Source organism: Patiria miniata, unplaced genomic scaffold (genome assembly GCF_015706575.1).
Source record: "Patiria miniata isolate m_02_andy unplaced genomic scaffold, ASM1570657v1 HiC_scaffold_29, whole genome shotgun sequence".
In the NCBI taxonomy this organism is placed as follows: domain Eukaryota; kingdom Metazoa; phylum Echinodermata; class Asteroidea; order Valvatida; family Asterinidae; genus Patiria; species Patiria miniata.
Window position 1 is genome coordinate 13,502,688 of NW_024037068.1, and position 25,349 is coordinate 13,528,036.

Consider the following 25,349-nt stretch of genomic DNA (forward strand, 5'->3'; position numbering starts at 1 on the left):
TTAATGATTTTGATAAATCCTCTAGGATCCTGTCATTTATTGTATTCGCAGATGATTTCAACTTATTTTATACTCATAGTAATCTGACCGTACTTGTTAACACGGTTATTTTAGAGCTCATTGTAACAAGACGTGTTAAAATTATTCCTTTTATTTTCCGAGTTAATTTATTAGTAGACTAAATTTGTACTCCCGTAAAGTGTTATGTAACGTCTGAGGTTGATGCTAGATGAATTATGCAAATCGTAATTCCTTTTCCCTTTGTTGCATACCTATTCCGGGCTTGCACCCATGTGGGGCTCAGTCGTGGTGCCACCTCCAGTAAATTTGTATTCAGAACTGGGTTAATCGGGTAGCTGGCATTCCGGGGAGGGGTATAAAAACCCCGCCCACGTGTTTTCGGATTGAGTTTTGCGGTGCGGGAGCCGGAGTGAGTGTGTCTCGCCGGGTTGGGTGTTCGCTTAGCGGATGGGTGTGGACCTTCAGCGCTGAGGCTGTCGAGTTGGGAGCCGCCGAAGGCTGCGTGTCGGGCGGACTTCTTGTACCCTCTTTTAGAGGGGAGTTTTTAAAAATCCCGCTTGTGGGCGATTGAGGCCCATTGTGTTAGTACCGCGTCGCAATCTCCCGGGAACGCCAGACCCACGGATAGGCCCGTACGAAGCCGAAGGCCTTGTGAGTAATTATTATTAGCTATGTATTATCATTAATTGTGTATTGTATACTTGGGAAAAATCTGTATTTTCACATTTAAGATGAATCCCGTTTCATGGTGGAAACTTGTGCATTTAGAGTGAAAACCGTGTTCATTGTGTGAAGTTGTAATATTGCAACAACTTATAACCTGTGTATTTTCGTAATATAAAATGTTGGCCCAACTTGCATGTTTATTAGAATGCACTTATGGATATTACAGGGCTTCCGGTAATCCTACCCTACGATGGCTAGCGGGGCGGCCACTGTCCTTTACTTTCACTGAAGTTTGACGTGACGGGAACCTCCACTTACTCTCCGACGGTCGGTGCGTAGGGGGCCTACCCAAGCAGCAGACCGGGTTCTGAAGCTCATGATGTTCATAGGCAGAATCGTCCCACGGCGATGCTCAAGCCGGACCCAAATACTAATATTGTAATTAATAGAGCTGTGTCATACTTATGTTGTAATTAATAGAGCTGTGTCATACTTATATTGTAATAAATAGAGCTGTGTCAGAATTACGTTGTTTGTAATGAGGCAATGTAACGCGAACACTAAAACATTCTGGGGACACAAACTGTGAACATAATTTTGGCCGGTAATCAAACAGATGTATATAATAATTTAATTTTGGTTTATTTCTTTCTCGTAATAAATGGTTTAATTTTGTGATTGATAAATCCTGTGTTGAGTCCTCTGTTCTTTTGAGTTATTCCTTGATTTTTGGTCTGAGTAGAGCGGCGCAAGGGTCCACTCTGCGACACTCATTTGTCTCTTTAAATGGATGAAAGCCAACAAATTATCTCTCAACATTGATAAGAATTGTTTTATGTTATTTAGTAACACAGTTAATGCAATTCCGACGGACATTTTATTTGATAATTTAACAATCAAACCAATAGTATCAAATTTCTTGGTCTATTTATTGATGACAAATTATCTTAGAATTACCATGTAAATAATATATGTAAATTGATTTCCAGAAAATGATATGTAGATGCATCTATCTAACACTGGTGGCGCTACATGGGGAAGGGGAGGGGGCATGGGCGCATTCCCCCCCCCCCCCCCCCCCCCTGCCCAACACTTTATCAACAAATAAATTGATTATGCTTATTTTCTTCGTTGTTAAGATTCATAAAATGTTGACACATTTGCGGCTTCCAATTCTGAGCATTTTGGATACAATTGGGCTCGAAAGCGCCGCTATTTTGCCATGTTGTGGAGGAATCGTTTCTCAAGATGGCTAATTTCCGCTTTGGAAATAAATAGGGGTCGTGTTCTTTGGGTGAGGATATCTCCAAAAATCAAAAGTAAACACACCAAAACATGAAAATAAAATAAAAGATAACATGTTGATCATCATTTATGTGTGCAGCCTAAATAGGCCCACTTATGAGAGTTTTGAGTACCTTAAAAATAATTTTGAATTATGAGCATTTACAACTAGTGTCTATGGGAATTTTAATAACAGGGTTGCACCCGTAGGTCCTCGCGCCACACTGAGCCAGTGAAGTTCCTAATTTTACGAACAACGCTATAGCCTACTCGTTGAGCCAGGCACCAGACTGTGACACATTGAAAATACCGTTGGAGATATATACCATTTTGACTTTCGCCATGTTCATTAATTTGGCCAAAGCAGTCATGTTGAACTGAGCGATATCCTTCAAACGACTCCGGAGTAAAGATGAGACCTTTGAAAAAACTTTTAAGAAATAAAAACGAAATGAGCAAAACAAGTTTCTGTGCGGGAATTATAGGGGCGTCATTGAAGGTGCTACAATACACGGTCAGTGCATTGAACAGGTGTCGGCGCACAGGATTCACTGCACTATAGAACGAAGCAAATACATATTCTTTCCTCGAATTGGTCTTTCAGTACTACTTACTAAACTTATGTACACATTCAATATAGAGCAAGTGCTTGAATTATGCCTGTATAAACCAGAAAGCGCACAAAATACCGACATTAAAAGGGCTAATTCTATTAAATGTATCACCATTTCGCACACTTTTTTTTTTTTTTTTTTTTAACAAATGGAAGAGGCACACAGACCATCATTCGCGCTCTTTTCAGGGCCCCCTCCGTGCCCCCCCCCCCACGGCCCACTGATCTCTACGTAAAATGACATGTTTTTGTTTTCATATGGAGATCTGCGATATGGCCCCTTCAATGGAGGAGCCATTGCACATATACTATTGCACAAAACAAGCTCAATACTTCCGCCATTGAGGGGCCGGATTGGTCTATACATCTACCCACTGGTTTCTGTTGGCAACTTTAGATAAAGTTTCAAAAATAGTGCATTGGGTGTGACTTTTCTCTTTTTTTCTCTTGTCTTGACCTTTTTGTTTCCGGTGTTGTATGTGGGACATGTCTATTTAAAAGAGTCCCCAGCATACACGGGCGGAGGTTCGTTCCATGTATACCACACCATATATCGGCGGTTTTGTTTTCTTGTGTGTTGTATACATTTTTGGCCAATGTATGCAAGTTCATTATAATTATTATCTTCACCCTTGAAAAGATAACATATTTATAGAAAGTCTGTATTAATACAAGGGTCAGGTACTGGGGAGATAATGAATAATATTTACGATAGTGTCACCCAAAAGCCTTTCCTGCCCTCTACCTTATACCTTCTATCAAACAAATCTACCATTAAAACGTATCGTTTTTCATTATCTTTATTCATGCTGAAAATTATACTCTTGTCTAAAAAGCATTACAGGTAGCTTAATTGATTTAGGTAGCTTAAGGTAGCTTAAGGCTATTTCAGCGTAACTCTTGTATATAGGGCCTTATTCTCTATCACTATAACTACCTGGTATTATCATTGTCCCAATTAATATTAATTATTCACTAATGTTTTTATCATAAGCAATTTCGTAACCGTCAGAAAGGTGCTTTAACATTTTAGTGGAAATCTACAACAATTAATTATTTATATGCCGTGTAATTATATTTGCTTATAAATATCAAGATGTTATATTTTGCTCGCATGATTTGCCATTCATTTTTTGTCAGGGTAACTCTGCCAGTGAGTAACGTTGTGATTATGAAGCTTATCCAGCCCTGTGCAATGAAGAGGAACACATAAGCTAAGATTGATCTTCCGGATATGTTATATTTATTTCTGATAAACAATATAACGATTTGGTACGCTAGTGACTGTAAACATGCAAATGAAAATTATACTTCTTGGTCCAAAGTTTTCAACTGTAAAGTTTCCTACTGTAAATTAAATCAACAATGAAAATCCTTTGAATTAAGATGGACTCGGAGAATGTTGTAGTTTGATACATATAAGCTCACTAGCTTGTAGTTTGTAAATGACTGGTATGGTGTTTCAAATGTCGCAGGTTCAAATCACGCCTATGATAAAGAAGTGTCAAACATTGCTGAGTAAATGTGTTGCGTCATTGAGAAAACGTGGGCAGTATGAGGTACCAACATTGGATATTTGTGACAAATAGGTCGATGATTGAATTGCAATGTCGTGATGTGCGTTGTGTGTATCGTGCGTGTACAAAGAAAACACGACATTTGTATTATTCAAACACAGTCAGTCTAATTGGCCTGCACGTCAGCACTATTTGTTAGCAGAGCATCCATGTTGGGGGAGGGGGGAGGGGCGCCCCGGTCAGGTGAAGGGAATGGTTAATAAATTATGCAGAAATTTTGACAGAGCCCCCAAGCCCCCTACCCCTGCCCCTGCCAATTTTGACGCAACACCATTGGGTAAGAATTTTGACTCGATGTTGGGTAAACGTTTTACGCAGGAATTGAATAAAATTTGACGCAACCCCTGCTGCGTAGCGTTTTACCCCGCCAACGACCATGCTCCCTTTTTACCACCACAAAGAGTACCATTTTACACAACATTGGGTACTTTTTTTCTAAGAGTGTATCCTTTTCCAGCTGTATTTGATTAAATATTTGACCTAATAGACCACCAAGGCTACTGTTTACTAACAGTTATTATCGCTGAATGTCTTTCATATCTTTGAGTGGTCGAGGACCCAGTGAGGTACCTGCAACGCACAAGGTTTCTCTAGTCGTCCATCAATAATGTGCTAGATTACTCTGTTTCTAGATCCTTGGCACGTGTTATGGATGTCGCAGGTTGAAATCACGCCCAGTCAATATCTTTGATCAAACATTCATGGATTACATCATCAGATCATATTAGACTTTATAATTCTTAAACTACTTTTTCATGTTACTTTTTTTTTATCATCCTTTGATTTTGCCAATCGTGGCTTTTCATTGGGCGTGGTGAGGCCACACCCTTTGACCACGCCCTTTACACTGCCCATCGCGGGGCATTACTGCAGAATGCGGTCGATCATTGCTTTGATGGCCTGCATCTCCCAGCCAGTCTTGGTAGCTGGGAAACAAAATAATTGACATTAATTTAGCCAGAATAACACTTTTTAAAGGTAATTAGCAAAAGTTCTTCCCGAAGATGTCTGCTTTACGTTATACATTCTCTTGTTTTTGTATAAATTATGTCCCCCAAAAAGTGTCCGTCTGACAATTTTTTGAAAACACTACAAAACAATGAAAACAATTTTGATTTTGTTTTACTGTTGTGCAGACACCCCTAAGCCTTGGCCTTCACTCCAATGATTTTCATTTCAGTTCAGTTACGCATCACTACACAGTTATCAATTGATCACAGCAAAAATGTTTTACACAAGTTCCTTTGTAAAATCTCTCATGTTGTGAAAAGGGCTGCAGTTAGTATTGGAATTATTTGCCTAGCTGTAAGCCATCTTGGCAAGACCTTAGTTTAATGCTCAAGCACAATGATTCCAATCCAAAGCCACATCAACCTTTTTTTTACAAAATGCTGGATTTTACACAGCTCACATAAAACAGCTCTGAAATTGATTAAGGCATGGGACTTGGCCACAGTAACACCCCCCCCCCAAAAAAATGTGATCTATTGACAATTGTGCAGTGATGCGTGACTAAAATTAAATGAAACTCATAGAGATCAAGGGCAAGGCTTAGGCGTATCCACACAACCCCACATTTTCAAAATTGACCTCATGGTTTTGTAGTTATTTCAAAAACAATCAGACGGACACTTATTTTTGGACATACTGTATATAATTATTTTTGTAACAATATTGAAACCAAATGTCACGTGACTCTTTCCCAAGAATGAACTACAAAACGCTAGTGCTTGGTAATCTCTTTTACAAATCAGAGAACAAATATCATTGCAAAGTTGTTACTGCATTAAAAAAATGCATTAATCCTAATGTCAAATTGAGTGATATCTATAAGTGTGCTACTTGCACTACACTGTATAGACGCAACTAAGTTAAGCAAGTTAACATGGAGATTGAATTGAGATTGGACTTGATATATTTATGCAGACGCTCACATAAACCGTTATGTCCACGGGAACACGTTCAATGATATTGTGGTGGATGATACGATATAAAAGGTCCATATTTATACGCGTGTGGTACTAAGGTCACGGTTGGCTACCAAAAGAGCAAAATGTGTACAGACTTACCGTAGTCGCTATCCTTGTAGCCCCACCTATGGAAAATAACATAGAAATGTAAGGCTAATTTCTGGATAAAATATACATACTGTTTGGCTTGATATGACTTAGTTGAGTTTACTTAGCGTAACCCCACTGTTTCTAGACTTAAGAAGTTTTCAAATCCTTATAACGGTAAGGTCAATGATTGGTTCCCTATAATATAACCACCCGTTTGAATGTGGTTCGGGAACCAGTACAAGAATATTCCGCACATCATCTCATCGCAAATCATTCCTCTTAGAGTACATAGAACAATTCCTATTGAAAGGGTAATTCGGTACTCGAATACATTACAAAAAAAAGAAAATACATTCGGTCGAAAGTGGCAAGTATAGTTGTTTACAAGTCTATTGCAATGGGAGAGGTAATATAGTGGACAGCGACTTAAATTTGAACATACAATGCACTATCAAGACCGTTGTACACATGTATATTGTACATTTAGATTATTTACCCCCACTTACCAGTCCCAGCAACCCAAGGGGTTGACCAGCCACGTATTGATCAAGGCTTGGGGATACAGGATGATGATATTGTTCAGCTCCCCTACCTCGTTATAACCGGTTTTCGTGTAAAAGTCATCGCCGATCGAAAGTCTGCATCACAACGAGACACATCATTTATCTTCAACGTGCTGGCGAGGGTGGGTGTGGGTATGTTTGTTTCTGCATTCAATAGGGAACGTTGAACAATAGCGGACTATAGGGTTCCCAATTCCCAAAGGTCCCCAATGTTGTGCGATGTGTACAAAACATATGTGAGTTCTTCCCTTAAAAGTTAGAGTACAAACAAAAGAGGGACAATATAGGTGGTCACCGATTGCAGGCAAATACACACTTGTGGGGGTGTATATGTGTGTGTGGTGGGGGGCTGGAAACTGGATTTCGTTGCTAATATACGTAAAACAGTGTGCCTGTTGGCACACTATTTTGAAACCCCTCCAATTATATTTTCTTCCAAATAGTACCACTTCTAGTATGTGCTAGTGATACCAATCAGTGAAAACGAAAACGAACGAAGACAAGAACAGATTTTAGAATGAACTTAGGATTTCATAAGTGCCGTGCGCATGACAGATGTCATAGCCACCGATTTATGTCCAAAATGACGTAAAGCAAGGTGTCAAGCACACTGCATTTCTCTAGAAGCCACCTAGTGGATCACGGGGGGTAGGCCTGCAGTATTACTATATCTATACAAAGAAAACATACCTCTTAACAAGTCAACGACCAATCGTTGCTTGTAGAAAATTTGAAATAATGGTTAGTTTAAAACCTTCCCAGAAAAGAAAGTTTGACTGTTTAGCTTGGCCACTTTCAGACCACGACCAGAGTACGGAAATTACAAGTTATAATTGAAAAATACTGATAAAGTCAGTGGCTCCACGGTTGTAAACTGGATTGTTTTGCAGACAAAACAAAAATGCTGATATTTCTGATATATTGAATGTATGGACTCACGTTGTCTGTGAACATCCATGGAAAGCTACATGTAGCTTGCAGTCTACGAGAAAGAAAAAGTTATAGGTTATTTGGATGACACGACAAAGCGATTTACCAGAAGTGCTACATCTGAGCCTTGGATATAATAAGTCAATCAATCAATCAATCAATCAATCAATCAATCAATCAATCAATCAATCAATCAATCAATCAATCAATCAATCAATCAATCAATCACTCCATTAAGTGATTAATATATCGGTCGATTGACCGATTATCAATTAGTCAATCAATCAATCAATCAATCAATCAATCAATCAATCAATACGTGGACTGACTTATCTTTAATCAATCATGCAGTCTGTCTAGCAAGTGATAAATCAATCGGTCGATTGACTGATCTCCAGTCAGTCAGTCAATCCTTTAATCGATCAATCGATGCGTTGATAACTCGACCACCGTTGTAACAATCAGTCAATTCATTAACTGATCGATCGATCGGTCAAGTGACTACCCACCGATCATACAATCAGTCTATCTGTTATGTGATCCATCTATCGGTCTATTGCTTGATGGCCCATGAATCACTCATTCCATCTAGCAAGTGATCGATAAATCAATAAATCGATCGATATTTACTCATTTAACTAATCGTCTGTCAGTAAGATTTGAGGCTTTGCATGGTGGAGATACTAAATAATGAAGGGTTTGCGGAAACACCATGTGTGCATAATTTCTCAACTAAGAGAATGGTTCTGAAAAGAACCAGAGGTATAAACTCGACGTTCCGGTCAGTATGCTCTGACCGTCTTCAGGAGAGTTTAGGCACTCTCCTGAAGACGGCCAGAGCATACTGACCGAAACTTCGAGTTTATACCTCTGGTTCTTTTCAGAACCATTCTCTTAGTTGAGTAATTATGCACACATGGTGTTTCCGCAAACCTTTCATTATTTAATCGTCTGTCATTCATATGATCAATGGATCATTCAAACGGTCATTTTCTATTGTTCTCTCCCTTACTTTGTGTAGATACACATCCGGTCGGTATGTAGACATAACCCGTGTAGGCCATAGGACGGTAGAGAGAAGAATAGAAGGGGAAGAACTCGGACTGTGAGAAGGACAGTAACTACAGCAAATAAAAAAATCAATAAAAAATCGATTATTGGCTGTAAGTGCAACATTTGATGACAGCACATGTGAAATGGACATCAACCATCCAGTTGTGGAAGACTGGGCCACATAAATTGTTCCATTCAGAGAACCAAAAAACATAATCAAAAGCAAATTATGATATTAGCATCGCTGTGCGAAAGCCTCGTGGAGCTTTTTTTTCTCACGTTCAACCCATTTTGTTCCTGTTTTATTTTTTCCTTTTGGACAAAACTTGTCATCTTCACCACGAGCAACATTTGAAAATGGTATATATCTTGGATATTTTAACGCAAGCCGTCGTCTATAGCTTTACCACCATTTTCTCCCGACAGTTGTCATTGTCCAAGTTAAGGGAGATTTTTTATTAACCTCAAATCCATAGTTTGATTAGAAAATCACATTACAATTATAAGATTCAGGACTGTTAGGGTTCATTTTTCAAAAGCAGGCTTTTAAAAAGGCATTTAAAGCTAGTAAAATATGCAGAAAAAGTTGGCAAACAAAAAGAGTTTTACCTGTCCGTTTGCAGTAGTGCTGCTGGTAGGTTGCTTGACAAGATAAACAAGAATCAAAGACATAATTATGAAATGAAAGATCAGAATCGTGAAAATGTTAAGAGAATGCATTAGGGCAACTGTGAACGTCAAAATAAAATCTCAGTTGTTAAAGGAACACAATTCGCTTCACATGACCCGCCCGACTAAATGTCCGTTCATACTTTGTGCAGACATGATAATGAATTACTGAATCAATGGGAAAATAAAAAGGAAACGTGCCCCCAAAAAAGAGGAAAACAAATATCTTCCAATGGGGGCGCTGTTCAAAACGTATGAATCGTGGCTACATTGGACAATAACTACCGCTATTCGCGTCACGTCATTCGCGCCCAGGGACGTTGCAATAAACAGCCACACGAGGGACAAAAAACGTTTTGGTAAAGAATACGCACAAAATCGCGGTAAAAGGGACTATATATTCTTCCAGCTAATCATGGTAACTCATATGGCTGTGCTTTTCTCCGGATGCCAAATTGTCAGTGTGTGTATGGGGGGGGGGAGACTGGGGGGGGGGGGGGGCGAACTTAGTGGGGGCGTGCACGCCCACGCCCCCCCCCCCCCCCCCCCCCCCCATCCGTAGCTACGCCATTGTAAAGCAGGGCTGCGTGATGGCGCCATGTCTCTCCAACATCTACTTGCCTAACACGACAACACCCTGTGAGTCTACTTGCACACTCGCTTTGAAAGGCGGGCTTTTCAATGTGCAGCGCTTCCGAGCCAAGACCAATTAGGTGGCTCGCTCCACTGTCATGGACCTCCTATTTGCTGACGATGCTGCGCTCGTTGCTTACTCAGCAGCCGATCTTCAGACCCTGCTTGATCGTTTTACTGCCTCCTGTGTGATTTTTGGACTCAAGATCCATGAGTCAAGTGTCCTCGTGTGTCAGGAAGTGGAGAGCCGGGCAACACCTCAGGTGTTCTTAGCCAACTGGAAGGAGCTAGCAGTGGTGGATGAGTTCTGCTACCTCGGGTTCTGTGTCTCAAGTATGGCCAGCATGGAGGTGGACCTCAACAGACAAATTGGACGAGCTGTGGGCTACTTTGGACAACTCAGGAGGCGAGTGTGGAAGAACAGGATGCTTAGGCTGAAGACAAAGATCATGGTCTACAATGCGTGTGTTATGTCTGTACTGCTGTATGGGTCCGAGGCCTAGTCAGCTTATGCTATGCTGATCACCAGACTCAACAGCTTCAACCTAAGGAGGATCCTGGGCGTCAAGTGGTCAAACCAAGTATCAAACGTGGAGCTTCTACAGTGCAATCAATGTGCGAGCATGCACTCCATCCTCACGGTCCGCCGGCAATAAGGATTCGGACGTGTCTGTAGGATGCCACAGGACCGTCTTCGTAAGGGAACCCTCTTCAGCGAAATTAGTACTGGAGCCCGAGCTCCAGGAAGACCACTATTCTGTTTCAAAGATCGCGTGTGGGACGACTTGCGACACTGCCAGATAGAGAAACGCGGGGTAAAGGAGCTTCTTGTGGCAGAGAAGAAGTTTACGATCTTCCGCGGCCAACAACAACAGCGCTTTTGTTCCACAAGAATACGCATGAATAGACAAACGACTTTCGAGATTGTCTTGTTTACTTCTGCGCTTTTTTATAGGTGCCCGATGGTTCAAGTATACCCACCCGGTTCCCATGCAGAAACGGTTTCGGGGATACCGCCATGTTTGTGATCACAATGGTTTAATCTCTGGCTGCAGTTCACTGAAAAAAAAGCCCCATCATGCCATGTATCCTCCTCAGCTTGATGGAAAGTACTTTCAATGAACTGCGCCCAAATACCACCACGTGATCACCAAGAAGGCGTTATCTGTCTGTGAAATGGATAATTGGATATCATGCGTGTAAACAAACAGTGACGTCATGATGACTCTTGGCCGGCTATTGGCATTCTTTGACAGACAGCCGCAAAGAAGCATGGAATGGGATACCTGCAGGTTGCCATAAATGTGGTTCAGGATTTCAAACGCCTGGTCGTAGTCACAGTCGTTAATGTACGGTGAGGAGTTACTCCCACAACTCGATCCGTAGTCCTCAGTGATCTGGAATGAAATTTTAGGGGGAGACACAAGAAAATGTCCAGATCAATCACTTTCGTTGACTGAGCTGGTCACCAGGTTCGATCAAGAATCATTGGCAACCTTTTGCTTGATTAAAAAAGTACCTAAACGCACGCACGCAGTACTTTAGCAACCCTTGGTTCCTTTAATATATTGAGGTGCAAAATCATAGCCACTGATAACAATTCGGGTGTTTTACAATGCAGTGCGCCACCAAGAGTTTGCCGTGTAGAGTCCAGTATTCAAGTTTACGGTGGACAAAACATGGCCCATTTGAATGAGTGTCAGCAGACAACTTGAGCTAATTTGTTATAGATTAGGGCATAGCGTTCAGCCGCCTTACAAAAAAAAAAAACTCCACATTGGTAAAGAGAAAAGAAACTGGCAGACAGATACTCGAATCATGCTTACGAAACTACTGATTGGAAAAAAAAACTAACAATTTCGAATGTCCCGCGCTGCAAATTTGTCGATCATTTCCCATAATGCACCTGGAAAATTGAACTCTCTGTGGCAAACTCTTGGTTGCGCACTGCACTGTGAAACGCCCGAATTGAGCTCCTTCAGGTTGACACTACTTGGAACACTCCACCCAGTCAACATTTCTTATAATGCGGGCGCTTCTGTTTTGGATGTTTTCGTGGTTTTGCTTAGAGTGTAACCCCACAGTTTCCCCACACTACGTCACAGTAGTCACAATGTGAGGAAACGATGGCATTTTACACAAGATTGCGGGTGCTCTGTGGGAGTTTATTTTTGACTTTCTTAATGGCGTGGATTCCCGAGGGAGTTTCTTTTTCTGCACGTGATCAATATGTTCACTCCAAGAAATATTATCTGTATCTGTATCTGTCGACTGAGTTACCCAATTATAGTCGACTAGTACGAGTGCTTTCGAAGTTCTACCAAGCATGGCCATCCACAATTCTAAACTGAACTTGCTCATGCCTCGACATTGGATTGAATTATTCCACACATTTTTTTCTCAGGACCAGAAGACTACGAGTCTTCATTCAGACCAGATTACCACGGTCAAAGTCCCCAAGTCCCCAACTAAAATAATTTCTAGCGTGCTCGGATTGGCATCATACTTACGAAGGCATGACCAGCCGGCACGTTGTACACAGTCTTGATGTTTGTCGCGGGGACGAAACCCTTGTAGTATTCTACAAGTTTTCCCACAAGACCTGACGTAAACAATGATGGGAAAGGCAGCAATAAATTATTCCCTTTTAAAGCAAACCCGGGCGTGATATTGAGCTCTTCAAGGCATATAGGATCATTAATTGTGGTGTATGCATTTTGTTCGTCTGCAATAAGAACAAAATCCAAAGAAGATGGTAAAAAACTGTTCAAATTTCAGCTGAGTGGATATTGTGACGGAAATTGTGCGCGTTCACAGCCAGTTTGTTTGTGACGTCATGCGTATAGCACTAGCGCTTAAACCGCAGTGTATAAGTGACTGGGCGGAGCTTAATTAGGAACTCCGTGAGATGCTGCACGTACGTAAGTCCTATAGGTTTATTACACGCACGTGTTTAACATGTAACTATTTTGGCAGTATTTTGGCAGCGCGCTCGGTATTGTTTGTTGTAGGCCGTCGGCCTTGGTCCAAAAATTTGGCCACCGGTATCAAATGAGGGGAATAATCGTCATAGCGATTTTTGACAAGGTATACACCTTCGGAGTTGGAAAATATGTGATAGCATTGCAACAATGGCAGCTTTTTGGGTGTTATCACACTTTTTTTCAAAACGTCCATCTAAATTCTTGTTACCACTCTAAGGGCGGGATACCTTGCGCATGCTCGTTATAATCATTTATGCCCTGATTTGATACCGACAAAACCCCCAGGCTGATGGCCTATTGTTGTTTCTGAGTTTTGGTTTTCGGACTGTTCTATGATTGCTTTGATTGTGTTGTTGTTCTTGAGTTGAGCTGCGAGCAACGTGTGGAGTGTGGAAGTAAGTTCCATGTACTGATGACATTATGCAGGGCAAAGCCGATCGTGCTCAAGTTAAATCGTACCCATCAACCTCGTACCCAGGTTAACTCGTACCTACGTCATGAAGTACCCACTTGTACGAATTATCTACAAGAAACTAGCCATCCCTTTTCAAAAATTTGGGTTTGAAATAGCCGCAAAAGTAAGTAGTAGGGATGTGAGCGCTTGTTGACGCTGACCGATATATAGCATCGTGACGGATGCCTGCAGTGGACGGCTAAGCATGGCCGTCTGTGCACGGTTCGTACCGTTTGCTTTTTGACTGGTCTAATTTTTACCCATTCTCTTATTGTCGACCCAAACTATGCATTACTATATGCTTAGTATTATTCTACTATTATTTCTGACTTTAAGGTGTTTATCAATATTACACACAGGCCGTCAGGTCGACCATAATGTGCACTGGCATGCAAACATGTACATGAACACGCACGTACGCACGGTGATTGTACGAATCGCGACGAATAAAACTCTTTATTCAAAACATCAGTCAAATGACTGATCATTGGTAATCACCTACTTTAATTGATATCTTCTGAATGACAGCAAGCCAGACCGGATAATTTTACGGGGTGATTAGGAAATACAAATTTTCCTATGCCTTTAAAAGCATGCAGATTAATGTTATTCTGTCATTTTACCTGCATGGAGAGGCCTGTATGCGGAAATCTTTGTGAAAAGCACATTCTTTAATTGTTATCGCAAGAATATAAAAGGGTAGCGCCAATATACAAATATTGACTGCTTCGAGTGGTGCAATAAAACTACCCTCTCGAGGTGATCCATGAAGCATTCTTTTTTTTCCCGAGGCGAAGGGAGGCTAGTTTTACTACACCACTCGAAGTAGTCAATATTTGTTTTATAACACCTTTCCCACAGATTCTGCTTGGTTTTCAGTGATAACTGATTAATTTCATCTAAATTCAAGTAAAATGTACTTCTATTTTAATACGAAATTAGTTGAAAATTTACTTGCATTTTTCCTAAACAACCCCTTCACGAAATGCGTGAACCATAGAGCTATATTAAATTACTAGAGCACTAACTCGATGAACAAAGTAATGCCTGATGGGCGTATCCATGTTTGTGCACAAACCTACACTGCAAAAACTGTGTTTAGCAATTAAACACTTTTCTAAACACTTTCTTGCTATCAGTTTGTAAACATGTCCAAACACTAAACATGTTTAGCGTAAGGATGGATAGTGTTTAGCCATTGAACATTGATGTTTAGGAATTGCACACATAATGTTTAGCTCCTAAACATGTTTACAAAGTGATAGCAAGATTGTGTTTAATTGCTAAACACAGTTTTTAGAGTGTACGGAAAACTTGAAATTTTGTACGGCTATTTGCATATATGCGTTAGTATTCCATACCGGTGCGTCATCGAAGCCGATACGCCCAAAATTGAAACGCACGATCAGCAAATAAGCGTGTCATTTTGCTCTACGCAAACAGCGCAACGTGTGCGCGTCCCTCTGCTGCAGATGCTTTTCGCCGTGACGTTTTTTGAACCGTCATGACGCGCGTAAGTTGTTTGCGTATCCTCTACTTGCGCGTTGCATTTAGAGTACACTTTTAAAATTCAATCCATCTATTTTGATTGTGTTCTACAAACATGCACATAAATTCAAAATATCTGCGCCCAGGACGGCTTCAAAGCGTTTCCCAGCGCAAGAATGAGGAGCTAGCGCTCTTGTAGTATACAAATATTGAATGCTTCGAGTGGTGTAGTAAAACTAGCCTCCCGAGGTGATCCATGGACTATTCTATTTTCCCGAGGCGAAGCCGAGGGAAAATAGAATGGTCCATGGGTCACCGAGGGAGGCTAGATTTACTTCACCACGAGATAAAGCATTCAATATTTGTTTTATAACACTTCACCCACAGATTCTGCTTGATTTTAATATTTTACATTATTTAAATCTGAACACAGTTGAAATAAACTTCAATTTCAATACAAAATTGGTGGAAAATATATTTCTCTCTTTAAAAACTAACCCTTCACGAAATGTTTGAACCCAAGTCTGCGGCGCGCTCTCTTTGGAATAATACGCGCTACGCACAACGCGCAACGCGCACACCAGCATGCATTTGCACACAAATACCGCGCCGTGGAAATAGTATTTTGGTTGCTAATGGTATAGTACTTTGGTTGCTATGCGCATAGTACTTTTGGCCGTGCACAGAAAGATAGCAAAATTAGAAAGTAACATGTGACTCGCTCTCGGCCAATCAAGACACAGAATCTGTGGGTGAGGTGTTATAATTTAATATATAGCTGTATGGTGTGAATTCAGCTCTGTTGCGATAGCGCTTTGGAACGATACGCGCAACGCGTACACCCATATGCATTTGCACACAATACCGGTTATCCGTATATAGTACTTTGGTTGCTACGGGTGTAGTACTTTGGTTGCCACGGGTATAGTATTTTGGCAGTGCACAGCAACATAGCAAAAAAAGCAAATGCCATGTGACTCGCTCTCGGCCAATCAAGATACGGAATCTGTGGGCGAGGTGTTATAAAATAAAATATGTTCATAAATTAATATAATCTGTTGCTCATGTTTCGGTTACCTCTTTGTACGACTTCATCTCGAGTTCCACTGAAGATGTAGACTCGGTCCGACGCCATGTTGCTCGTGGCGTCCACTTTGCCAGAAGAAGCATAAGACTCAGTCTTGGATTTCAAGTAGGGTATGTCGACATTGGCTGGATTACCTTTGGTGGAACACTCCAACGTGGTCGCTCTCAGTACACTGCCCTGTGCGCAGTAGTAAGGCGCTACATGAACAACAATAAGATACTAACTTGTTAGAAAGAAATATGAGGGGATGTCGACAGACCACCTCCCGACACTTTCGTTGTCGACACACTACAGCATAACGGCGTATTACCTTTCGGAAAGCCGTGTAATTTCAAATTTCCGAGAAAAAAAAACAATTATAAATGATGTACTGCAATAAATTTAAAAACAAATTAGATAATCGTCATGTACCACATAGGTTAGTAACATTCCCTTAGAACAATTTTGCTATTTTTTTTATATGCCGCAGTAGGCTACACGGATGCATCTGGATTGGTGCGGTTCGATGCGAAAGGGAATCCTAGCTGATAAAGAATCAATATTCTGTGGACATTTTGAGGACTTCGGTGAACCATAACGATATGTCTATAAAATGACTTTGGAGTACGTCCGGATTGCAGTGTCATTTGCAATTCACCCACTATAGTTGTAAAATTGGATAAGAGAGGACAAGAGAGGTAATCAGGGGTGGGCCGTCAGTCAGTCTATAAGTAAGACCATTGCTATAACACAGTAGTAGTAGTAAGACAGTCTTTAAATAGTTAGCCTGGGTTGGGCTGGCTTAAAACGGTCTATAGTTGAGATTTTTGGAATTCACTGGTGTGTTGAATTATGCTTTCCCAAAATATTTTTCCCAGTTGATGAGTGTTTGATTATTAAATCTTAAAAAAGCAGAACACTGCTTGGAGGGAAATTTTTGGGGATAGCAGGGATCTTCTGGAAAATTGTAATGACACTGAGTTGTACTGCAAATACAATTTTCTCAACATACAATTTCGGAATTGACATTTGATTTCGCATGATATGAATCACACAAACCTAAAGAAAAAAAAATGTGCAGTCTCTCCAGTTTTCGCCCGTAACCATGGAATATTTGTTTGTGAATCATTACCCTAAGCGGGCTTAGTAAAGACCAGCTTATTGCAATGGGCTAAGATTGGACTGGTTTAGCCAGCCGCCTAAGACTTTGTTATTGCAATCCGCCCCTGATCACTACTTCCCGTTTATAACACTAATGCTAGGTCTAGTTTCCTTTTTGCTATCATGAACTTGCTCACCTCCAGCCACGGCACCAACCCCCATGAAGGTGGAGGAGAAGCCGACATGTAGCTGGACGGCCATGTTGGCCCCTGATGACACCCCGCTGACCGACACCTTGCTCGGATCCGCTCCGTAAGAGCCTGACACATATACAAAAAAAAGAACGATAAATTAAAGGCAGCTTTTCACAATTCAAGTCATACAAAAAACCGCCGTTAATTGACATCACGAATCCTGATTAGTGGACACCAAAAGTACCATAAGTAATCAGTTATCAGTTTAACGAAGGGATGGGGTGGGAACGCTTCAAAGCATTTTGCATTGGCGTGTACTGCAAAATATGCACGGAATACCGCGAAGTCGGAAAGACGCCTTTTTTTTCAGGAGAACGCTTGTCGTTCACTGTATTGTGAATAGCTGCCTTAAGTATATCATTTCTTGTCTCAAACTTTTACAAATTGTGTACGTTGCTGTGCGTTGCGTCAAGGAGAAATATCAGACACAACTGACATCCGAATCACCAACCAAAGCAATGAGTTTCACGCTTAAACTAAACAAACATCACTTTCTCTTAAGTTAGCAATAGACAATTCCAAAATGGATTACAATACTTGCCTAAGACGGCTGCGTTTGCCCGCCCGATGAATACCATCATCACAATCATCAACTTCATAACTGCGAAACGAGTCTCAAACATCTTGCCTCAAATGGGTAGCTCAGTAGCAGCGTCTGTAACGATACTGAAGCACGAACGAACAACGCGAGGAGAAAGTCTTCCTCGGATGTGCCAAGTCGATTGGGTTTTATACCAAAATCCAGACCATCGGATGTCGTGCGTAACTACTTTTTTTTCCAAACATATTTCCATAAACAATCAAACCCTGCATTGAAATTGTTCCTGCACGTGTTGATATGAAAATGCACGATCGAGTTTCCGGCGCTATACAGACGAGTCCATTTACTTCGCGGGGGACAAGAAAAGGCTTGAGTAATCAGCATAACGCATAATGTAATGGAACTGGCATAGAAATGTATTATATGTGCTGCTCTAAAGCTAACAGATGTTCAATACTTGATTACAGCAGCGGCGATTTATCGTTAAAATGGCGGGGCGTACCTTTATTGGGATCTGGACTCTCGGCGCGCGGCGCAGCCCATATTTGTAGAAATTTGTATAGACCAATCCGGGCACGTGACTATTGTGCACTCATAATAGCCCACTGATCTCTACGTAAAATAACATATTTTTTTATATGGAGATCTGTGATATGGTCCCCTTCAATGAAGGAGCCATTGCACATATACTATTGCACAAAGCAACTGCCCCGTTGCGATTTATGAACAATATAGCAAGCTCAATACTTCCACCATTGAGGGGGGCCGGATTGGTCTATACATCTACCCATTGGGTCTCTGTTGCCAACTTAAGATGAAGTTTCAAAAATAATGCTTTGGGTGTGACCTTCCTCTTTGTCTGCCCTGTCTTCACTTTTTGTTACCAGTGTGGTAGGTGGGGCATGCCTATTATAAAACTGTCAATGAAGTCCTCAGCATACATGAGCGGGAGTGGGGCGGTCGTCCTTCGTTACACACCAATTATATTGACGGTCTTTATTTTTTGTCAGTGTGTTGTATAAAATCTTGCAAGTTCAATATAATTGATATATTCACCATTGTGCTTGTACACAATGAAAAAAGAAACAGTTTTTTTTTTAAGTATTGTGGATAGTAACGAATAACATCTACGATAATGTCGTCTCATGGCCCTCACTGTACTTCAGACATACACGTGTCTTGTATGAGCTTCGTTCAGTCTGAGCATACAATATTGTGTGGAACAGAAACAGATTGTCTGGGCGTCAACATGTTTGCTACTCAGTGTCACGAGGTGGAACCAGACGAGGTTCCTTTCATTAGTCAATGTTCATATAAATGGGATTCTAATGAGATTCGAACCTCCCTTTTCTTTATATATTATTGGTACCGCCCTTTAACCCTAAAGGGGCCGGGTTATTTTGACCATCTCTCAGCCGGAGGGGGGGGGGGCGGATTCCGCTGCCCCCCCCCCCCTAAGATCTCGGCCATCGAGTGACGAAAAATTTTGAAACTCGGCACATGCATAGAGCAACTCTTCCTAAACATACCCAAGAAATTTCATGACTGTAGGTCAAAGGGTTTTGGAATTATGGCTAATTAATTATTCATATGTACGAATTGCAATTCTGCTCTGTGTACACGACGTATATGCGAAAATTTAGATTTCACGGCGCGTAGCGCCGAAAACTTTTTCGCTACGCGGCAACCCGTGGTCCGATTTGTATGTTTTTGGTATCAAAAGATGCGCAAAGCTCGAGGCTAAAAAGTCATTACAGTTCGGGTCGCGAAAAATTTTTTTTAGAAGCTATCACGGAAAATGTTGAGGGGGGGGGGCGGATTCCGCCCCCGGCCCCTTTAGGGTTAAACAGACAAAGGAAACTTTGGTATAACCATAACCATGGGAGAGAAGGACTTATCTAAAGGGATATTTTTTTAACTCACTCCGTAGTTCCCACTTTGAGTTAGCAATGCTGTTCACAAACAGAAGTAATACCACAATGAGCAATAGGCTTGCTAAACAGCCTGACCTTTTTATTATTATTATTTTCAATTGTATCGAACAAATCTACCATTAAAACGTATCGTTTCTCATTATCTTTATTCATGCCGGACATATTATACTCTAGTTGATAAAGGATTACAGATAGCGTAATTGACAGTCTATTTCAAGGTGACTCTATTATATAGGGCCTAATTCTCTATCACTATCACTACGCGGTATTATCAGTGTCCCATTTAATGTTAATTATTCACTAAGGTTTTATCACAAAGTCTAACGTCTCTCCGAATCCTTTGAAACATTGTGATAAGCAATTTCGCTACCGTTCTATAGGTGTATTTACCTTTTAATTTAGATATTTTGACTGGCAGTTTTTTATATTTTTCCATTATATTAATTATTATATATTCCACGGAATGAATTTAACCCTCGTAGTGACTATTTCACTGTGGTGATCCGACTCGAAACAAGACAAATATGCCGTCTGGAGACAAGTCTATTGTTTACTATTTACTGCAGCCACATTACTACGACTATGCCGTGCATACACTCTAGTAAAACAAGCCCATTACGTAGTTGATTTAACTCCATACAAAATTTCGAACATGACTAATATTTGTTGATAATCACGGTGATTATATCTGAATATTTCTGTCATAGTAGTAACGAAAGAATATGTCTGTAAATTGTTGTATGATGCCGAATGAATGCCTAGTGCTTTAAACTTAAAACGCGCTGTACTTCGTTGTCGCCTACGTGATAATCTGTCTCTCTCTCTCTCGCTGGAATTGACATCGTACAAAAAACTTTGTCCGCAAATCTCAATTATATTGCATAGTTTAATCACCGAAATACCTCATTTTGAGCTTCGCATGTTATGAATGCAGGTTGATAGAACATGTGGACCGAGTGTTGGCTAACACTTGAATCAGAATCTGTCATTTTGTTCAAGATTTTTGTGCATCATTTTCGGGAAAGTTCTTTGTGGAAAGTTTAACGCGCGACTTTTATGTGAGGCACACGGCTGTTTCAAATATAGTCTCGACGACTATTTATGTATTTGGTTTGTGTGCTGTTTATACAGTTTGACTCTATACGTGGAGAGAGCAGGTTTGCGCAGTGCCCATTACATAAGTATCCTATATGTATCCCATAACTAAGAGCCCATAACTAAGTGGCCATAAATTACCATTAAAATTAATATTAGTCTATACCATGCTTTCTTTATTTGACATATACCTTGACAACTTTTGTACGCTGCTTTGTGGATGAATCAGCGATATCAGATTTATATATTTATGTATTCAATGTCTTTACCTAGGGTATGCCTAAACGGTTTAAAACTGTTTTCCATTGGATCCCCTTATACATTACAAAAAAAAATAATGCTAAACTAAGTAAAACCTAGAACGAAAAAGTGCATTTGTGAAACAAACAACAAAAATGTAAAACCTACACTACAATTATTTCATAAATAATTACAGAAGAAAAAAACTGTATACACAACACAGGTTCATTTAAAACACTCAAATATAAGGTATATACATTACTGATTAAGGTAGAAAAACCTGCAAAAACCCTTTTGGAAAAACATAAGGGAAATTCCCAAATCTGGTTCCAAATTACCGTGACAACTAAATGTATACTCCGTAGAACAGTGCATTTTGTTACTAGTGTGTTATTTACGGAAATATTACTTACGGGTGGCTTTGCGCAGTTCTGATTTGAATGCACCAAAGACATCTATTGTTCTCACTTGTTCATGCAAATTATTCCCTAATTATATTCGCACCACTCACAGCGAAATTTGTGGCATAGCATTCCCTTTGGCGAAAGGGACTTTCAATGCCATGTTATTTGAATTGTCTTGTTTCACGTGGTGTGAAAATATTCGTCATGTACAAAGGAGTAATTATATTTAGACTTTTTAAAACAAGAACAGCCTTTTAATACTTATCTCTCAGAAAATGGAAACCCGGCTTAATCTAGCATACATGTCCGCTAAAGGGGTGAGGGAGGCACACTGTCTGATCACCCGTACGGCTCTTTTCAGACATTTGTTGAGAATATTGTCGTGAGATATGTACCTTCCTCCCCATATAATATAGTACAGCAGTTATCTAGGATTGGCAAAACTAAGCTTACAAAAAGTGTGCGTAGGCTGCTTTGGGGAACATAATCGCTATTTTTGCACAACATACCCTCAAGTAGAAGTTATAAGAACTGTAACCAAAAACTGTGCAATTTGAAATATTAAGAAAAATAAACATTAAAACAAAAATCTAATTCTTGATTTCAAAATGGTTGCAAAGTACATGTACTTGCAACAACTACGTCGCATTCAAAACTGCGAAATATATCATCAAGGAACTTACACTAACAAGACAAAATTGAATAATTCATATGACGTCACACCACTAGCCAACTAAATATTGTGTGTTTTTTTATCTGCAACACCAATAGACCAAAGACCTACCACTACGAATTGTTTTTTTTTGTTCTGTCTCTGAATTATTAAATTTCTAAGGGAAATCTAAAATAGATAATATGTTAAATTTCTTGCACGTTACATTCCCAGACGTTTTAATTTTTCAACCATTATAATAACCATTATAATAATGTTTTTTGTTTTACTGTTTTTAGCAGGAGACATTTTAAAAACAAGAATGTTAATATTAAAATCGAATCCCAAAGAGGGATATTACCAGTTAAACATAATATTAATTGAAAGACTGCTTCGTAACAATCAGTTTTATTTGTAATATGTAAGTCTGGGATCGAATCGTTTAAAACAGCGTATTGCCAACATATTGCCAAAAATTACAACCTCGCAGGGATGTTGTCACGTCCATCACAGGTCCAGCCACAGCAAGTAACAGTGGATAAACAATTACACATTTGGCATAGCTCATTTTGAATAGCTTGTGATTTGAAATGAGACTAGAGGTTCGCGTTTGTTGTTACAAACGCAGAGTGGTCGGGCAGACATTTTTTTTTCAATAAACACTGCCGTGTTAAGTTATGAATATTTTTATATAAGAACAAAGGATCACGAAATTCAATCCTGTCAGGTACAATCAATTATTTTGTGGTAAAATTCAGTAAACATTCTATGTACACAAGTTATTTCTGGCTTGATGACGTCATCATTCAAAAACGGGAAGTGAACACTGATTTAGTTCGGAGTCGATAAATGTTCATTGTAAAGTTTAATGACGTATGAAAGTATGGAAAATAAACGTGTATTTATTTATAACAACTAACTTCCGGTTTGATGACGTCACAGTATTTGGCAGCAGAGAGTAAACACTGTAATGGTTTCGTAACTTGGGCTACGAAGATATACGACATGAAATGAATTTTAGAATATAGTCGTTTTCAAATTCTTACAGAAGTAACTTCCGGTCTGATGACGTCATGAATGTTAAACCTTGCCAAGGTATTTTTGGTTAATCAAAGAATTTTATCAAGGAGCGATTTGGTAAAGTTTGAACGGATGGTTTTCAAATAAGAAAGCGCAAACACTGTGTTATGTGCCGCTAGGGGCGCCCTTTCGAAAGATGACGTCATCACACTTTTTTGTCTGGCATTACTCACTAAACACTATCATAATTTATATGTGTGTAGTAACATGCTTCCAACTTTCAATAACGGTTTTCATTGCACGTCCGTTAATACCGGAAGTGAAGGTCAAGCGGTTTTGTGTCCGGGGACAAGAAATGTTTCTCACGGCATAGTCTACAACCTCACGAAAAAAAGAACACATACTCCATTTAGTTCAAAAGATATAACGCAAACTATTTTGTCAAATTTGCCCTGAAATCGCTTGTAATTTAACCCTGATGGCGTCATGATGACGTAACAAAATTTATAACATCTTCGTAGCATGGTACAAGTTCACATTAGGTTTTTGGGTCATACCGTGAACCGGTTGGAAGAAATTTTGCTTTGATTAGATTTCAGGCAAAAGTCTTCATTTTAAATTCACCTAACTTCGACCTTCCGGTAGACCCGGAAGTAAAGGTCAAACAAGTTCACGTACACGACAAAAAAATGTTTATCAATTCATGGTCTATCCGATTACGGAATACAAACATCATTGATAATTTTGTTCAAGTAATTGATCACTTTTTCAGCTGAAATCGCTTGTTATTTGACGCCCGATGACGTCATCATGACGTCAGAGTAATATGCACCACCAGGCATGAGGTTGGATAAGTTACAAGTTCATATCATGAACCGTATAGGAGAAAAGCCGCGGAGAAGTATTGTCCAGAATTTTTTTAAGATTTATCAGAACAATAACAGAGAGTGGTCGGGTTGTGCCCGACCAATTACATCCCTGCAGCTAAGACTAAATATCCCTGCAATTAATCCGAAGTTGTTCACCTTTTACCCGGATTATAAACTAACAATTGGATAATTTCATACTGGTTTTTTGTTTTGTTTTTTAACAATGTTAAACCCATTAGTTGTTTTGGATGATTGTTTTAAAGGCGTTTTAGCTTTGTTGACTTGCTACATATATGAGCGCCACCTATTGTTCGATGGTGTTCAACGTTGTCTGCTTTAAGCAGCGCACTGTGCGGCCACCTCCCCCCCCCCAAATCTTTTGTTGTTAATTCGTGACGGCCGCCTGACCGCAAAAATATTAAATAAATGAAAAAAAAATGCTGACTGCCTCCCAGCGCGGAGACCTGCCTGCTGTCCCCCTCCGCCGCTAATATGTACGTGAACATCTCATACTGAGTGGGATTTCTGTTCTTCCATGTGTCTGACGTCAAACCCCCTATTTCAAAATATTTACACTCTACAAACACATACATCGTGCTATTGAACTACATTGTATAACATTGACAGCACATAATTGTTTTATCAACTGTCAATACATTGTCATCAAACACAAAGTGACATTCCGATTAAGTTTCACAAACCTATATGTCTACTTTTGCTGTTCAAACATGCAAGAGTATGCCAGCTGGTCATTAGTCCCTAACAATTCCCCCCCCCCTCAAACAAAGAAAAAAAAATCCCATAATTACATTTTCTATTCCTATGGTATATTTTCTCCAATATCAGAACTAATTTTGGCAAAGGGCATGCATACATAGGAACAGAGCCCAAACACCTTTATTAAAACGCCACAAGTGATTTTGATACCTCTTGCAAATTTGAGCGTGTGCACACAGCAGGTTCTCGATAATGAGGGGTCCGCTCATAAGTCCAACGCATCATAGGCCCGACGCCTCATAAGTCCGACATTTTGGACTTATTAGGCGTCGGACATTATGAGGCGTCGGACTTATGAGGCGGAATTAATGCCTATAAGTCCGACGCCTCATCAGTCCGAAATTTCGGACTGATGAGGCGTCGGACCTGTGAGGCGTCGGACTTGTGAAACAGCCCTCTCC

General features: G+C 40.1%; 1 protein-coding gene and 1 long non-coding RNA gene across 2 annotated transcripts; one reads left to right on the forward strand and one right to left on the reverse strand.

Annotated features, from left to right (window-relative positions):
- Nucleotides 1-392: 392 nt before the first annotated feature.
- Nucleotides 393-1,373, forward strand: LOC119735426. Its single transcript, XR_005272167.1, has 2 exons — nucleotides 393-672; nucleotides 914-1,373. It is a non-coding gene; the product is annotated as an uncharacterized LOC119735426 (long non-coding RNA).
- A 4,655-nt stretch (nucleotides 1,374-6,028) lies between these two features.
- On the reverse strand, nucleotides 6,029-18,039 carry LOC119736247. The gene is made up of 10 exons (XM_038210286.1): nucleotides 17,958-18,039; nucleotides 17,360-17,482; nucleotides 16,073-16,279; nucleotides 12,580-12,671; nucleotides 11,356-11,466; nucleotides 9,377-9,409; nucleotides 8,727-8,835; nucleotides 7,724-7,766; nucleotides 6,728-6,859; nucleotides 6,029-6,256 (listed from the first exon to the last, which is right to left on the reverse strand). The coding sequence occupies exons 1-10, from the start codon at nucleotides 18,037-18,039 to the stop codon at nucleotides 6,199-6,201; spliced, it is 990 nt and encodes a 329-aa protein (XP_038066214.1). The 3' UTR covers nucleotides 6,029-6,198.
- Nucleotides 18,040-25,349: the final 7,310 nt, after the last annotated feature.

Bases quoted from the DNA above. Each gene is read 5' to 3' on its own strand.
- LOC119736247 (XM_038210286.1), bottom strand. From the start codon at position 18,039: ATGTTTGAGACTCGTTTCGCAGTTATGAAGTTGATGATTGTGATGATG. The intron at 9,410-11,355 runs GTATCCCATTCC...TATCTTGTCAAG, and splicing joins ACATTTATGGCAACCTGCAG to CAACCTACCAGCAGCACTAC. The intron at 7,767-8,726 runs GTAAGGGAGAGA...TCTTTCTCGTAG, and splicing joins CGGATGTGTATCTACACAAA to ACTGCAAGCTACATGTAGCT.